Source organism: Phascolarctos cinereus, unplaced genomic scaffold (assembly GCF_003287225.1).
Source record: "Phascolarctos cinereus isolate Bilbo 61053 unplaced genomic scaffold, phaCin_HiC Scaffold_2;HRSCAF=192, whole genome shotgun sequence".
NCBI lineage: Eukaryota > Metazoa > Chordata > Mammalia > Diprotodontia > Phascolarctidae > Phascolarctos > Phascolarctos cinereus.
In genome coordinates this window covers 347,147,183-347,165,292 of record NW_027555625.1, presented here as the reverse complement: position 1 = coordinate 347,165,292, position 18,110 = coordinate 347,147,183, and the positions used below count along the sequence as shown (strand labels likewise).

General features: G+C 39.6%; 1 protein-coding gene across 1 annotated transcript in view; it reads right to left on the bottom strand.

Moving 5' to 3' along the window:
• The window catches only part of PPP2CA (protein phosphatase 2 catalytic subunit alpha), a 33,298-nt gene extending 27,252 nt beyond the window's left edge, over positions 1-6,046 (bottom strand). Inside the window, exon 1 of the mRNA XM_020991194.2 lies at positions 5,589-6,046. Within this exon, the coding sequence (XP_020846853.1) occupies positions 5,589-5,690 (102 nt within the window). The 5' untranslated portion in view covers positions 5,691-6,046. The remainder of the gene's footprint in view (positions 1-5,588) is intronic.
• Positions 6,047-18,110: the final 12,064 nt, after the last annotated feature.

The window sequence follows — 18,110 nt, the reverse complement described above, 5'->3', positions numbered from 1 at the left end:
ATAAAAGGTCTCATTTCTCAAATATGTAGCAAACTAGTCAAATTTATAAGAATACAAGTCATTCCCTAATTGATAAATGGTCAAAGGATGTGAACAGGCAGTTTTCAGATGAAGAAAACAAAGCTATCTGAAGTCATATGAAAAAATGTTCTTAATCATTATGGATTAGAGAAACGCACATTAAAACAACTGTGAGGTACCAGATTGGCTATCAGATTAGCTAACATGACCGAAAAGGGAAATGTCAAATGTTGGAGAGGATGTGGGAAAACAGAGACACTAATGCATGGTTGGTAAAGTTGTAAATTGGTCCAACCATTCTGGAGCAATTTAGAGCTATGCCCAGAGAGCTATAATTGTGCATACCCTTTGATCCAGCAATATTACTACTAGGTCTGAGTCCCAAAGAGATGTTAAGGGAAAAAAAGTAAAGGAAAAGGAGCTATATGTACAAAAATGTTCATAGCAACTCTTTCTGTGGTGGCCAAGAATCAGAAATTGAGGGGATGCCCACCAAGTGGGGAATGACCAAACCAGTTGTGGCATCACTGTAATAGAATACTACTGTGCTATAAGAAATGGTGAGCAAGATGATTTCAGAAAAACTTGATAAAGTTTACATGAACTGATGCAAAGTGAAGTGAGCAGAACCAGGAGAACGTTGTATACAGTAACAGCAATATTGTACAATGATCAATTGTAAAAGACTTCGTTATTCTCTTAGCTTTTCTCAATAACAGAATTCTGAAGGATTTATGATGAAAAATGCTATCTACCTTCAAAGAAGTGATGGTGTCTAAATGTAGGTCAAAGTATACTATTTTTTACTTTTTTTATTTTTCTCACGTGTGGTGGCTTTTTTTTTTGGTCTGTATTTTCTTTCACAACATGAGTAATATGGAAATGTTTTGTATGACTCCACATGTATAATCTACATCAAAATGGTTACTGTCTCAGGAAGGGGGGAGGAGAGGGAGAGAATTTGGAACTCAAAATATTTTAAAATGAGCATTTAAAATTATTTTTACATGTGATTGGGGAAAAAACAAAATAATATAACATAAATTGTGCATCCTCCCCTCAATTATGGCACAGGCAATGAATATCTTTGTTTCCTTGAACCAAATATATCTATTTCCTCAACTGTTAATATTTGAATTAGCTACATCACAGAGTTGAGAAAATAACTTTGTAAACCTCAGAAAGGCACACTAGTAAGAGTATCTCTGAAGAGATAAAATCCACTGTTCTAACTATTAGGGGATTTACTTTTCCTTCCTGCACAAGTAACTATTTTCAAAGATTGTTCATGGCATGCTACTCTGATAGTCCCATTATTTTGTACCAGAGACCTATTACAGATTACTACTGTCATTTGACACTTAACATTTTAATATACAAGAAGCATTTTGAAACAAACTCTTGGATCAGGTTCTCTTTAATGCAACTCAGCATATGTTGACAATTACCCTAATTTTTACACAGCATATTTTTCCTTCTAAAAATGTAAATAATTTTTTAAACAAAACCATTCAGAAAGATTTTTGCAAAAGGGATCTAACATTATTAAAACCACTATTATTATTACTAAAAATAATAATTAGGCACCCATTTCCCAAGTACAGTGCTAGGCATACAGGATACTAAAATAAAACATCAAAAACGGTCCCTTCTCAATTTACAAATATATACAAAATAATGCAACAGGGCAGCTAGGTGGCGCAGTGGACAGAGCACCTGCCCTGGAGCCCCGAGGACCTGCGTTCAAATCCCCTCTCAGACACATTACATTTCCTAGCTGTGTGACTCTGGGCAGGTCATTTAACTCCAATAGCCTCGCCAATACATAAATAAATACGACAAAAGTGGGGGAGGGGTGTTAAGTAAAAGCTTAAAGAAAGAGCATAAAGTAAAGCAGTGATTAAAGTCAGAGATGAGATGTGAGTGGCAATGTAGGAACGGTGGAACAGTTGGCAAGAAGTCTCTGAGAGTGGAGAGGGAATGACTTTAAGAAAATCAAGAAGGCCAGTTTGGCTTGGCTTGACTACAGAGTGTGAAGACTAATGCACTCTGTAAAGGATGGCTGGAGTTGGATTATAAAGGATTTTAAATGCTGATCAGATTTACTTTTGTTCAGGAAGCAAAAGGTAGCCACTGGAACTTTTAAAGCATAAGTGATGTGGTCAGATCCGTGCTTTAGGAATATCATTTTAGCAGCTTTGCAAAGGATGGATAGAAGAGTTGAGAAAGACTGGAGCCACTAATTCAGGTGAGATAATGACGGCCTCAACTAGGGCAGAGGAAGGGATGGACGACATATATGGAAGCAAAATCAACACAATTTGGTAACTGATTGGATATGGGAAGTGAGGAGTCAAGGATGATCCAAAGTTGATATCTATGGGATACTTAGGTGGAGATGTCCAGCAGACATCTGGGGATGTAAGACTGGAGCTTAAGAGAAAGATTTAAGAAAACCTACTTTTTTAGTTTTATATCGATGAGCCTGTCTCTTCAGACCTATCAAAACTACTGCCTTCAAAATGATTCAAACGTGAATTTTAAAATTAATTTATAGAAACTTATTGAGATTTTAGGAAAAACAAAATAAAAACAACAGAGTAAGATTGGTAAAGTGGTCAGCAAAATGGTAAAAGATACTATTCACCTTGCAAAGCATTTTATGACCCGATGAAAAAAAAAACTGTCTAAAAGAGACTATCAAAATTATTAACCCAAAGCTTTCAAATAAGTCATCAAGTTATCATTAGCTCCTCCCCTACAGAAAGAGATCCAATCAGGAAAAATAATGGGAATTTTCTTGATGGCCAAGAACCTTAGCTTTATCCCTCCTTCCCCAGCCTTAGCACAGTTCTGTGGAACACTTAAGTGTTTAGAAAAAGCCAATAGGTGCTAAGCATTTGTTCACATGACTTAAACACAAAGTTATTAAAATATAAAAGATTAAATACTGTTTTTCAAAGGACTATAGGCTCCTATAAAATGTTCTTATAAAAAGCAAATGAGAATTTAGCAGGAAATACTATATACATAGTACAAGGCAATGTATTAGGTTTTGGAATATAGTGACAACCTATGCTCTCAAAAAGCTTGTAATTTGAAGTGGGGAGCAGCAAACACAGGAATACACTATACATCAACACTGACATATATACACACAAACACACACATACACTGACACATATATATGTGTATATATATGTGTATACATATATGTATATATATGTATACACATGCACACATAAATATACACTCATTCACACACAAACATGAATAACAAAAGAAATAAATACCAAAAAAGAGATCCCAAGTCAGAGCACTATGAGAAAAGGAGGGAAATATTACTTACATCTGAAGTGAACTGGGGTGAAGAGAGTGTGCATTCCAGGCACAAGCTACAACTTGGAGAATAAATACGGGGATAGAGCTCAGAATATTTCTTATTCTGACATTTAAATAACTTTTTATCTACGAGCCAAAGTATTAAAAGGAAACCACAGATTTACAGCTCCTAAGTTTAAAGAGGTGGAACTATACCTGAGCAATATTTCTTACAACTTGTTTTAAAATCAAAAGATTATGTTAGGTTTTTTTTTTCCTGCACTAGGATGAATGGACAAACCACCTCAGCAAGTACAGAACCTATACTGTAAAGCCCTACTTTCAATTAAAAGTTATCCTAGTGCTACTGAATTAGGGGGTCAAGAACCAGTACACATTTCTAAGACAAACTGGAATTCCAATACAAATTCAAATTCAATCCCATAAACTAGCAGTTTGCTACCTCATCTATTGAAGGGAACTACTCAGGTTGCATGGAAAACTTCCAAAACTGTCACCTTAGGTGACAGCTCACAGTGCAGTCTCTTAAACTGCCAATCTCAGGAGCACAAAGAACCTTTCCACATCTTTAAGAAAACAGAATTGTGCAACAAATTTTCAACCAGTTTTTGTTTAAATGTAAATTTCATATTCGACATTAATCCAAAGCTTCCTATTTAGTCAGCTGACAGGTAAGCCTTTATTTCCCTCTCTATTGAACTTTAGAATGTTCCTTCCATTCCATTCGAAGAGGATTTTATTTGGTGAATAAAGTCTGTGAAAAAAGGAATCTAACCAAAGCTCAGACTATATGTACAAAAAATTATGCTCCTCAGTGTAAACTTTATTAATAGCATCATTCAACAATATTGTAAAAAGTGCAAGTTGTGGAGCCATCTTAAAAAATATATTCAGCACAATTACCAACGTAATTTCAATAAGAATTACAAGTCATTAAGTTTATTTTCCTCAGCTAATTAGTCAAAGTGGATCCCTATTTGCACAAGGGAGGGGGGTGTTTAATGAAAAATATTAATATACCCAACGATCATGACTCACAATCTCTCAATGTTTTTACATTTTAAGTATGTCAAAGAAATAAATTCAACAAACTTTTCAAAACAACAAGCACTACTCTAAATTATGGTGCTCTTTTAAAAATAAAGAGCAAGAATATCAACAAAATAAGCTGAGAGAAGTTATAGGCTGCAGAATTTTACTTATACGAATCACTCTAAAGAGTAATGGTTTGCCAATTTTGTATTTCTTTCAATCGCAAGAAATTATCACCGAAATTTTGATACACTGTTTCACCACGACCCTTCTTGTAACTATACCAAAGAGCAATTTAATTACTCTGAAATTCAAGACTAAAATTTCTTTTAAAAGCCCAGAAAAATTCGTGGTTCAAAGTTGTTCACAGAACGCACTTTAATTCCATTTCAGCAAGTTACACACTGTAACAAGAGTTGAATTTTCTGACTAATTTTTACAAGCCCAATGACCCTCACTTCATACAGAGGAGACCCTAACTCTAGAATTTCATTTCACCTTCTGAGTTTTAACCCTGGCGTTTCTCTGAACCCTCCCTCCTCGCGCAACAAGATCAGTCCCCCTCAAATCAGCCTTCCGTACGGCCGGGCGCCCCTCGCCGGGCCTAGCCCCCCCCCAGCCTCGGCTCCCCGACCCCCGCCCCTGCCCCCCGCGCGGGCCGGACCCGGCCACTCTCCAAGCTTCCCGAGACCCAGCCGAGCGGCGCCATTTTAGGCAGAGGCGGTGGCGGCAGCCAATCCCGGCGCCGGAGCCAGGGGGCGCCGAGCCGCCCCGGTAAGGGGGACCAAGGCCCGGGCTCGAGGGAAGGGCTTTCCCCAAGTCGGACCACCCTGCTCCAGGGACTGAGGACGAGGCGTCGGGGCGATCCGGCGGATTCCGCCATGTTGCCAGCCGCGGCCTCCGCCGCAGGCCGCCCATGCCCCCTCTCTCGGCCCCGGCCAGGAGAAGGCGCGATGGGGTCCTCGGTGAAGCCTCCCTCCCTCCGCACCCCGCCCCGCCATCAGCGCATCCCCGTGGGCTAGGCCGAGGGTGCCGCCCCGGACCGAGGAGGAAGAGGAGGCGGCGGACCCTCCCCCAGCCTTCGATCCCCGCGCACAACCCAGGGGGGCCCCGGCTCATCCTCCCGGGAGAGGGGGCGGGCACCGCTGACTCAGGCCCCGGGCCCGAGGCCCCGGTCCGCCGGGCGGCCTCACCTTCTCACACAGACTCTTGACCTGGGACTCCGAGAGTTGCTTGCACTCATTGAGCTGCTCGATCCACTGGTCCAGCTCCTTGGTGAAGACCTTCTCGTCCATGATGCCGCCGCCGCCGCCGCCTCTGGGCCCCACCGGCACCCTCTCCCCGCCGCTCCGGCCGCAAGCACGCACTCACACAACTGCCACCGCCTCTCGCGGGGCCTGTGGGTGGCGGCCGGGCTCGCTACTTGGGACCGGCTCTTTGCCCGCTGACTCTCCGCGGTGCCTGGGGGCCGGCGACAGCGACTCCTCCTTTCCCTCTAGCTCCAGAGCTCAGCTTCTCTGTAATGGCGGCCGCCCGGCGTACTGACGTCAACTCCCCCGACGTGGGGAGGCGGAGGAGAGAGGAGCTGGCAGGAATTTGAAGAAGGGGTGGCGCAGCCGCAGTTTCAGTGCGGAGGGCTGCGTAGGGAGAGGGATGGAGGGTGTGGGCGCGTTGAGGCCGAGCTAGAAGGAAGAGGCACCTTAGCTTCAGGGCGGGGTCTCGGGAGGGAGGGAGTCCCGGGACTGCGCAGGCGCCGTGGTCACCGGGCCCCGAAGGAAGGTATACCCCAGTCTACCTAGGTGGGGCGAGGGCGCAGGCGCCGTCAGTGGCGCCTTCTCAGGAGGGGGCCTGGCAACGGAGCGTCGCCGGGCGTACTCTCTCTCACTCGGGACCTGGCTGCAGATTTTGTGACTGCGGGGCTTAGATTTGGTCAGGGAAAAACACACTGTATAAATGGATTCAACCCCATTCTCCCCGGACCCCAACAGTAGCCTTCCCCTTATGACATTTTGGGGCCCTGGAGGAGGGGTAGGTCGTTTGCGTTGGGAGCCTTCTCAGAGAGAAGAGGAAACCTGTAATTAGGTCACTCGTGGGCGGGAAAGACCGGTTGCACCTCTTGGGAATGTGGGGCCGGCATCCACACGAATGCTGCCCTAGCTCTGCACCGGTTGTGCTGACGGCGATCTCACCGTTGCCTCCCCAGAACCGGGAAAAAAAGGGTTTCCTTTGGAGAAGGGTTTTTTCCCTACTAGGAGCCTCTCACAGATCAGAGCTCCCTTCCCTAGGGCTGGCCCTCAAGGTGCATCGAGCATAGAGAATATTGACCTGACCTGGAAGAGACAATTTAGTCCCAACTTCTCATTTCACAGAGGAGAAAATAAGCCCATGCCACCAGGAAGAGTGACAGCCACTTTAGAACCCAAGCCTCCTGAGTTAAGCGTGCTGAGTAATTTGCTTAAGTCATTGGTCCCAAGCCCTGGCCCATTCATCTTCAAAAACATTTATGATTACCTACGTGTAGGTGCCTATGTTTGCATAAATTGCAGAGTGTACAGAAAGCATTATTGTCCTGCTGAAAAGGAATAAACCTGGACTTCTACTCTTGCTGCGAATGGAAAAATCAGTACAAGCCTAAAATAACATGGTTCCTGGAAATATAACTCTAGTTATGACAATAAGCATGACATGGTCACTATCAGAGAAGAAAGCTCACCATCCGAGGAATAAGAAGACCTGCATTGGAGGCCCCAGTCCTTAGTCAAATAACTTCCCCACCCTGGACCTCAGTCTCCTCATTTATAAAATGAGGATGTTGAAATAGGTCCCCTTAATTCAACAAACATTTATTAGGTGCCCGTACAAGCCAATGTCTTAGGTGCTAGGAATACAAAAAAAAAAAGAGAGAAAATGAAAACCAGTTCTAATAGTAGATTTTGAGCAGGAAGGAATTTCAGAGGCCATCTAGGCCAATCCTCTCATTTTACTGTTGAAGGAACTGAGACCTAGATAAGAGGCTTTCCCATGGTCACAAAGTTGTTAAGTGTCAGCTCCTCCCCACATACAACACTCCATCTCCCATCTTAGAGCCTTTGCATTGGTTGTACCCATGGCTGGCATGCTCTCCTTCCTCACCTATAGTTCTTGGAATTCCTGACTTCCTTCAAAACAGTACCACCTTCTACAGAAGATCTTTTTCCACACCTCCCCCCAACCCCCTAAGCTGCTACTGCCTTCCTCTCTAAGGTTGCCCTCTATCTACTCTGCATATATCTTCTATGGATATACCAATATATGTTCACATAGCACCCACCATTATAATATGAGTTCCTCAAAGGTAAGAATCATTTCACTGTTGTCTTTGTATACCCTACGTTCAACAGTGTCCGTAAATAGTAGGCATATTAAAGGATTGTTGATCTACAATGGCTTCATTTTATATATGAGGAAACTGAGACACACATAGGTTAGGCAATTCTCCCGAAGTCACATGAGTACCAGCGGCCAGGTTTAAACCTAGGTCTTCTGATTCTCAATTCAATACACTATACTTTTTTTGGACACTTGTTGGCTTTAATCCTTATATTCATATAGAGTATATAGACTCTTTTTTTACAAGGTCCTTTTACAAAGGACTTTCATAGACCTTATCTCATTTAATTTTCCTAATAACCCTGTAAAGGAAGCAGGGCAATGTTTATTATCCCCATTTTACAGATGAGGAAATTGAGTCCCAAATAGGGACTTCAGGGTTTGCATAATGGCACAAAACTAATTAAGTTGACTAAACTAAGATTAAAAATCTGGTCTCCTTGCATAAAGTATAGTACCCTTTCTCCTACAGGGGAGCATCAGATCTAGGCAGCAAATCAGGGTTATAATGGGGTCTCACTGCATAAATTAGATTAACATGAGTACCAAGATCCTAGACTAGGTCAGAGGAAAAATAGTCTCTGCTAGGAAACTGGAACCCACAGAAACAGCAGCTACTCATTTGCTCTGATAGAGGCCTTCTTCACCTGTTGGCTGTTAGCCCAGCAGGCCTTGTCCCACCCTGTTCTAAATGGAGAATTGTCTTTCACAACCTGCCTAACAAGGCTAACCAGCTCAGGCTCCCTAGGTCTGAAACAAGAGCTGTGGCTTCCCCTAAACACTTAATTCTGTGTTGTGGTATACTTATACCATAAACAAGATTCCCTCACCTATCCCAAAAGGCCAAAGCCTATTTACCAACCATGGAAATGGCCTATTTTGCCACAATTCTAATCCCACTTCAAGGTAGAAAGTTCTAGAATGAAAGAGAGTCAAGAAATCCAGATTGTAGTCTTGGTCATCTCATTAATTCACCTCAAATAATTCATTTCATATCTCTGAGGTGTCCTTAATTTAGTCATCTGAAAAATGAGGGAATTGGAGTAAATAATCACCAAGGTCCCTTCTGGTCTGACAATTTTATGATTCTAAGTCAAAATACCTTGCAAATTGTAATGCACCATCCTTCCCAATTTTGCTGTTACTATTGCTGTGGTTCATGTACTGTACATGGACAAGAATTGCCCAAGGATTACAAGGCATAGAGGTATTGTGATTTACCCTGGCAGAGGGAGTAACCACACCAATGAGGTTATGGGTTAATTGAAGTACTGAGGATTATTATAGAGAAGAAAGTGGTCTATCTGGTACATGGCTCAAATAAAGAACCAGAAGGATCATGGGAAAAATATCAGCCTTGACTTCAGAAAAACCTGGAAAGACTTATATGGTCTGATGCTGAGTGAAGTGAGCAGAACCAAGAGGACTCTGTACACAATAACAGCCACATTATGCAATGAATAAAATTGTTAAACTGAACCCTTCTCAGCATTATGAGGATCTAAGACATCTCTGGAGGCCTCGGGATGGAAAATGCTGTCCACATCCAAAGAAAGAACTATGGAAGTCGAATAGCTATCACTTATTTTTACCTTTTGTTGAGTTTTGTTTCATCTTTCTGATGGTTCCTCCTATTGGTTTTAATTCTTACTTACAACTTCACTAATGTGAAAATATGTTTAATGGGTATGTAAATGTAAAGCCTATAACAGATTGTGTACCGTCTTGGGGAGGGTGGGGGGTAGGAAGAGGGAGAAAAATTTTAAACTCAAAAGCATATGGAAGTGATTGTTGATAAATCAAAATAAATTAATAAAAAAAGACTGAAAAAAAAAAGAAAAATATCAGCCTGGTTTGAGGGTACCCAGTTTCTAAATATAAACAATAAAGGTAATTCATGCCTTACTCTGTGATATTAATAATAACAACGATGATGATACCTGGCATTTATATAGGTTATTAAGACTTACAAAGTGCCTTTTTTTACTATGCATTTTCTCAGTTGAGACAACTCCGTGAGATGGTAAAGCAGCAAGTGAAGTAATACTTCAGGTATTACTATCCCCATTTTACAAGGAAAATTTAGGCTTAAAAAAGTTTAAGTGTCTTGCCTAAGGTTTTATGGTTAGGAAGTATCTGAAATGGAATTTGAACCCAGGAGTTTCTGACTCTATGTGTAGCACTACTAAATGCTGTTTCCCAACGCAGAACGTTTGTGAGTATATTGGGGCCCTTCCCATCCCTCACCCTGAAAAGCACATGCAGACATTCTCTCCTTGTTTCTGGTGGGTCTTTCTAGAGTTCAGGTCTGGCTTTGTAAGTATATGCTAAAGCAGAAGAGCTGATGACACAGGGTGTCCCACCCACTTGCAGAAGTGGTGGCCTCCATCTGGTGGTCTTCCAGGTGACATGATATGATTTCAGCAAGGGACAGAAATCAGAGGAAAGCCTTTCTCTATCAAATTGAGCATAAACTCCACTACCTCGACTTGTATTGAGGCCCCTGACTGCCTTTGTTTCTCATGTCTTTCCTTCTAGCCTTGCCTTGTGAGCCTTGTGAGAACTGAAAAGTCTTAGAGGGATTGCATCAATAGCAGCTATCTTCTTCCCTGACACCTAAGCAGCAGCCTGGAGAGAACTCCTAGGCAGCAGTGAGCTAGCTAGATTCAGAGAGAGGCCACCAGAAAAATCAATGGCCTGATAATGTTAACAGAGGTGACATGTAATATGGTTAATTATCAGTCTTGCAAAAACTGTTTATGTCCTAAATTAGGCTTGAATATTAGCCTCCCAGCTGACTAAACTAGTTAAAATAAGTTAAGCTGATGAGTGCTATTTAAATTCTGTTCATGCAAGCTGCACTTCTCATATGCTTACATTGCTTCCTGTGTGGGAATAAATGAGCTGTTTTGTTCCAGATTCATATTGTACATTGGATACCTCTTTCATTTCCCCCCTTTTGGGGAAACCCTAGGCTAGAGACAAAAATAGAATTATCCCTGGAATAGCAAAGGGGGGGAGTTTGATGAGTCAGTGAATGAGAGAATGGGGAGCTTACTTGTAATAAGGGGTCAGGCTTATTTTAGCCTGGAACTCACTAGAGGACCAAATGACTAGATACAGGACTGGAACAGTGAGGGCAGGTACTGTAGCCGGAGCCAGTGTGACCTTCTCAACTCAGGTGCTTCTATGCCTTTGCATAAATGAAGCTGGTTCAATCCAACAAGAACTGAATACCTACTATGTGCTCACTATAGAAATAAAGGAATTCTTTCCTAAAATACTTTGAGCTTCTTTCTAATAATACAAATGCTGTTACCTACTTTTATTCTGACCTCATTCTGTGCCACTCCCCTGACAAGAAATTTGATTATACTTGCTTAAAACATCCTACTAATGAAATTACATGTGATTAACTGCATGAAAAATGAATGCTAGGAAGTTCTCACTGGGCAGTAAGGAAAAACCATAAATGTAAAAGGAACAAATAATATAGATCTAAATTATGTTGGGATTTCTCTTCCATTAAAAGAAATCCAGAGGGCTTTCTTACTCTATGGACAGTGAATAACAGGCAGAGCTACAGATCCATATTCCGCATACTCTGGATTAATCTGAATTGACTGTCTACATTATAGAGCTGCAAATACTTAGAACAACAATTAAAAAGCAAACAAAAAAGAATGATCCTTCACCCTCCCCCCCAATTTCTTGGCAAGAGTCAGAGAGAAAGTGAGTGAATGAAGCAAATAGGCTCCAGGAGAGAATCTTCACCCAGATGGCAAATGCAGTAGACCATGTGTGAGTGTTATTTGTGACATATATGTAGACATAATTAAAACTCATCTTGACAGGAGCAAATAACCTTGACATTCTAACATTCTTAGACAAATCGTTATAACTGGCATTAAAGCTCAGGGAAGGAATGAGATCTGGCTGAGCTTTCTAACAATCTTCTTGGTCTAATGTTCGTTCACTTCCTGACTTCTAAATAGCCTCCTACATATGCTGACTTAAGAAGTCCCTGGTGACTGCTAAGTGACCATTAACCTATTTGGGGTTGATTAAAATAGACTTTTTATGGGCTATTGTAGACTTTAGGATAAATCATGTGGTTTTCTAAAATACTTTCTAGAGAAAAGGACAATGGCTTAAAAATATGCAATATATGGGATACTAATGCACTGTTGGTAGAATTGTGAACTGATCCAACCATTCTGAAATGTAATTTGGAACTATGCCCAAAGGGATGGAAAACTTATCTCAACTAGGTTTGTACCCAAAGAGATCAAAGGAAAAGGACATATATGTACAAAAGTATTTACAGCAATTCTTTCTGTGGTGGGAAAGAATTGGAAATTGAGAGGATGTCCATCTATTTATCGGGGGAGGGCTAAATAAGTTATGGTATTTGATTGTGATGGAGTACTATTGTGTTAATAGAAATGATGAGCAGGATACTTTCAGAAAAGTCTAGGAAAACTTATATGAACTGGTGCAAAGTGAAGTGAACAGAATCAGAAAAATATTGTACATAGTAACAGCAATATTGTATAATGATCAACTGTGAATGACATAGCTATCCTCAGCAATAATACTATGATCCATGACAATTCTGAAGGTCTTATGATGAAAAATGCTATCCCTCCAGAACTGATGGAGTCTGAGTGCAGATTGAAGTATACTTTTTTTTAATGATCTTAATTTTTCTTGGGTTTTTTTATCTGTTTTGTTTTGCAAAATGGCTAATATGGAAATATGTTTTGAATGACTGCCACCTATAAAATCTATATCAAGTTGCCTGCTTTCTCAAAGAGGGGAGAAGGATGGAAAGGAGGGAAAGAATTTGGAACTCAAAATTATTGAAAATGAATGTTAAAATTATTTTTACATGTAATTGAAAAAAGTAAAATAAAAACACAAAAGGTCATTGGATTTAAAATAGACAAAGATGGAGCATGAAAATTTGTCCTCATTTTTTAGTTATCAGAAAGCAAACACCCAGGAAACATGTAATTGAGAGGTAAAGTCTCTCAGAGCTAAGGCTATAATCTAAAAATTCCCACCAGGGATCTGCCCTATTATTCCTCCAACTCAGGATTCAGCTTCTGATGGAGAGCCTAAGGAATGATTGGATAAAGGCTAGAGTATCTTAATGTCAACCTCAATGATTAGGAATAACAAAATTAACTTACATTTATAAAGTGCTTCTTCACAATGACTTTATGAGACTAGTAGCGAAAATATTAAGATCCAAATTTGACAAAGGATGAAAAAGACTCTAAGAAGTTAAATGGATTTCCTACAGTCATATAACTTCCTAACATTGGAGTAGGTGTTTGAAAAAGAATAACAAAATAAGACAATCTCAGATTTGGAAGGTGAGGTCAGAGGCCAACTAGTCCAACCCATAGCTGAAAAGAAACATTTCTGTAACTTAGAGAGGTCCATTCTATATAGTTGGTTGGTTATTTTTGTTGCTTTTTCAAAATTTTATAATTATTATGAACTTGGAAAATATCAACAAATATGAATATTTCCACATATAGCTAGATGGCACAATGGATAGAGCAGAAGTTAGGAAGACCAGAGTTCAAATCAGGCTCCAGACAATTACTAGCTTTGTGACACTGGGCAAGTTACTTAGCCTTTGTCTGCTGGAGTTTCTTCATCAGTAAAATTGATATAATATAGCAACTACCTCTCAAGATGGTTGAAATAATGATCAAATTATTGATCAAATGAGCTAATATTTGTAAAGTGCTTTGCAAACCTTAAAGTGCCATAAAATGCTAACTATTATTATTATAATACAAAGAGCAGAAAAGAGTATTATATATGAAACCATGAATCCTTGTTACATACAACTTGGGTTTTATATATACATATACATATATATTCATATAAATTCAACACAGTAGTACAAATGCTGCTCTACTCTTCTTTGTCATTTTCTGAACTTTCCTCAGCTCTCTGTTGCATATTTTGTAATGTTCCATTGATATGCTTTTCTTTCTTTTATTTTCTTTCTGAATCTCTATCATTCCACTCCATACTCTCCATAAATTCATACACTGGTCATGCCTAAAGATATATGTCTCATTCTATACCTTTACTTATAATTGGTAACCTTTTTTGCCAAGAAGTGAAAAGCATTCATAATTTTCCATCAGTTTTCTGGAGTCACGGTTTGTCATTACATTAATCAGAATTTTTAAGTCCATCGAAGTTGCTTTCCTTTACAACATTATAGTCATTATATAAATTTTTTCCTGATTCTGCTAACTTTACTATGAATAAGCTCATACAAGTCTTACCAAGTTTCTCTGAATCCATCCCTTTCATCATTTCTTATGGCAAAATAATATTTAATTATATTTACGAAACATAATATGTTCAATCATTCCCCAGTTGATAGATACCCACTTCCTTTCTAGTTTCTTGCCATGACAAAAAGTACTTCTTTTTAAAATAATATTTTAATTTTTCCAAATCACATGTAAAGATAATTTTTAACATTGACTTTTCAAAATTTTAAGATTAAAATTCTCTCCTTCATTTCTCCTCTTCCCCCCTGTCTGAAATGGTAATCAGTTTGATATAGTATTCAAATGCAATCACACAACACATATTTCCATATTAGCCATGTTATTAAAGAAGATGGTGACCAAAACAAACAAACCACACACACACACAAAAGTGAAAAATCGTACGCCTCAATCTTCATTCAGACTCCATTAGTTCTTTCTCTGGATGTAGATAACATTTTTCACTGAGTCCTTTGGAATTGTCTTGGATCATTGTATTGTTGAGGATAGCTATGTCATTCATGGCTGATCATTGCATATGTTGCTGTTACTGTGTACAATGTTTTCCTGGTTCTGCTCACTTCGTGCTGTTCATGTAAGTCTTTCCAGATTTTTCTGAAATCAGCCTGCTCATCATTTCTTGTGACACGATAATATTCCATCACAATCATATATTACAGCTTGTTTAGCCATTCCCAATTGATGGGAATCTCTTTGGATTTCCAATTCTTAGCCACCACAAAAAGAGCTGCTACAAACATTTTTGTACAAATAAATCCTTTTCCCTTTTTTTGGATGTCTTGCTCTTCAGAATAGTTGGATCAGTTCACAACTCCACCAACAGTGCATTAGTGTCCCAATTTTTCCACATCCCTTCCAACATTTGTCATTTCCCTTTTCTGTCATATTGGCCAATCTGATAGATATGAGATGGTACCTCAGAATCATTTTAATTTGCGTTTCTATAAACAATACTGATTTAGAGATTTTTTTCATGTGATTATTAATAGCTTTGATTTCTTCTTCTGAAAACTGCCTGCTCATATCTTTTGACCATTTATCAATTGGGAATGACTTGTATTCTTATAAATTTGAGTCAGTTCTCTATATATTTGAGAAAAGAAGCCTTTATCAGAGACTCTTGACGTAAAAAATTGTTTCCCAGCTTTTTACTTTCCTTCTAATCTTGACTGCATTGGTTTTGTTCGTGCAAAGCCTTTTTAATTTGATATAATCAAAATTATCCATTTTACATAGCATAATGCTCTCTCTCTTTTGGTCATAATGTCTTCCCTTCTCTATAGATCTGATAGGTAAACTATTCCTTGCTCTTCCAATTTCTTTATGTTATCAACATTTATGTTTAAATTGTGCACCCATTTTGACCTTATCTTGGCAAAGAGTGTATTGGTCTAAACCTAGTTTCTACCATACTGTTTTCAGGTTTTCCCAGCAGTTTTCTCAAATAGTTGGTTCTTGTCCCCAAAGCCTGGGTCTTTGGGTTTATCAAAAACCAGATTACTATGGTTATTTACTGCTGTGTCTTGTATACTTAATCTATTCCATAGGTTCACCTCTCTATTTCTTAGCCAGTACCAGACTGTTTTGGTGATTACCACTTTGTAATACAGTTTGAGATCTGGTATGGTCACCTTCCTTCACATTTTTTTCATTGATTCCCTTGATATTCTTGACATTTTATTCTTCCAGATGAATTTTGTTATTTTTTCTAGTTCTATAAAATAATTTAACCCATTGTATCTCTCCCTTTCCCCTTCTTCCAGTGCATCCCTCTTTCATACCCCTTAATTTTTTTTGTTAATATCATCCCATCAAAGTCAACTCACACCCTCACCCACTGTCTATGTATACTCCTTCTAACTACCCTAATAGTGATAAAGCTTTTAGGAGTTATAAGTATCATCTTCCATGTAGCGATGTAAACAATTTACCCTTATTGAATCCCTTATGTTTTCTCTTTTCTGTTTTTCTTTTTATGCTTCTCTTGAATCTTGTATTTGAAGATCAAATCTTCTGTTCAGCTGTGGTCTTTTCATCAAGAATGCTTGAAAGTCCGCTATTGTATTGAATTTTATTGAATAATTATTTTTCCTCTAAAGGATTCTACTCAGTTTCACTTGGTAGGTGATTCTTGGTTATAATCACTAAACTGTGCCTACTCTTTGGTTCAGTGACACCACTACTAGGTATATGATATACATATATAGGTGTCCAGGTAAGCCAATAGCAGGCTGCACCCCAGCGAACCAGCAGGAGGTCCCAACTCCTGACACAGGTCAGTGATAAAGCCCTGCAGCCTTAGTGCAGCAGGCCAGTGGCACGGCAGGCCAACTGTTAGACCCCATAGCCCAGATACAGCAAGGCAGCAGCCAGGCCCTGGGCCCTGCAAGAATCTTGGGACACTGACCCCTCCACCACAGAAGCAGAAACCAACTTTAAAAGTCACTAAATAGGCTGGAAAAAATGAGCCAAAAAAAAAAAAGAAGACAAAGAACCTGACCATAGGAAGTTACTATGGTGACAGGGAAGATCAAAACAAAAACAAGAATATTTTATATTTTTATCCTTGAGTTTATAGGAAACTAATGGGAATTGAATGAATATTGGAATCACATGTTCAGATGTGTACTTAAGAAAAATTACTTTGGTAGTACTGTGTAGGATGCATTTGAGTAATAAGAAACTTGAGGTAGGGAAGCAATTGGAAGCTGTTCTAATAATCCAGGTGCGAGATGAGGAGGGCCTATACTAAGTTGTAAACTTTGTGCCTGGAGGGAAGGGATCTGAAATGAGAAACGTGAAGGTAGAATTGACCAGATATAGCAACTGATCAGATGTGTGGAATAAGGGAGTGTAGGAGATGAGAATAATGCCAAAGTTACAAACCTGGGATACTGGGAAGATGCCTTTGAGAAAAATAGGGAGCTTTGGAAGAGGAGAGGATTTGAGGGGAAAGATAATGGGTTCAGTTTTGAATATGATGAGTTTGAGACATGTTCTAGGGTTTGTCTCCATGACATCTAGTTTGAAATGTTTAACAGTCAAACTTAGGGGAGAGAATGGGACTAGATATATAAATCTGAGTCATCTGCATAAAGATATTAGTTAAACCCATAGGAGACAATAAAATTACTGAGAGAGTGCTTAGAGGGAAAGGGCCTAGGACACATTATAAATATTCCAGTTTTCCTTAAAATCAGTCTGTTCCCCATTAGTAATTTAGCTAAATTATTTTTAAACCTATTTGTATGTCTGTCCTAAACGCACTTCGCAGTAGCATGTTCATGTTGTATGAAGTTGTACTTTCCTTAAAACTGTATCCTTTAAGCAGAGGTATAACTAGGAATTCTTAGGTCTGAGGGGTGGGGTTGCAGAGGATAGTCTATCCTGAGGGCAGGCGATTAGGTTCATAGTTTATATCAGTTCTACATAGAATTAGTCTCACCTAGTTACAAGTCTAAAGCATCCCCTCTACTGCTCCCCCTACCATTCCCATAACCCCAGGCTTGAATCCCAGGACCTTGACTTCTCAGGGATTCTCTGATGGCTGTTAATTCTGGGTTCCCAGGTCAGGGAATCTAGTCCCTGTACTTAGAACTGACAAGGACAAATGAAAAAACACCAAAACCACAAACATAAACCTATTTCTCTGGGCCACAGGGCCAAAGTGGAGGGGAAGGAGGCCCTCAGGATCTTCCATATGGTATCCTTGCTGTGAGTGAATGTATCATATCATTTACTCCTCAACACCTGCTGCTGTAAAGATGAATCAAGATTTAAAGGCAGATTTAAAGATGAATCAAGTTCCAGCTACACAGCCAATGGAAAGAGGCTGCTTCTCTTTGGTAGGCCATCTTACTATGCCTTCTCCCAGAAGTACATCCCTGGCATCTCCTATATGTGTGCCTCCATCTTAGGTGGTCTGGGAATGCCTACTTTCAATATCCAAAATAATTCCTATTGTTTCTTATTTAATTTTTATTTTTCAATTAACAAGCATTTATTTTTTTCTCCCTA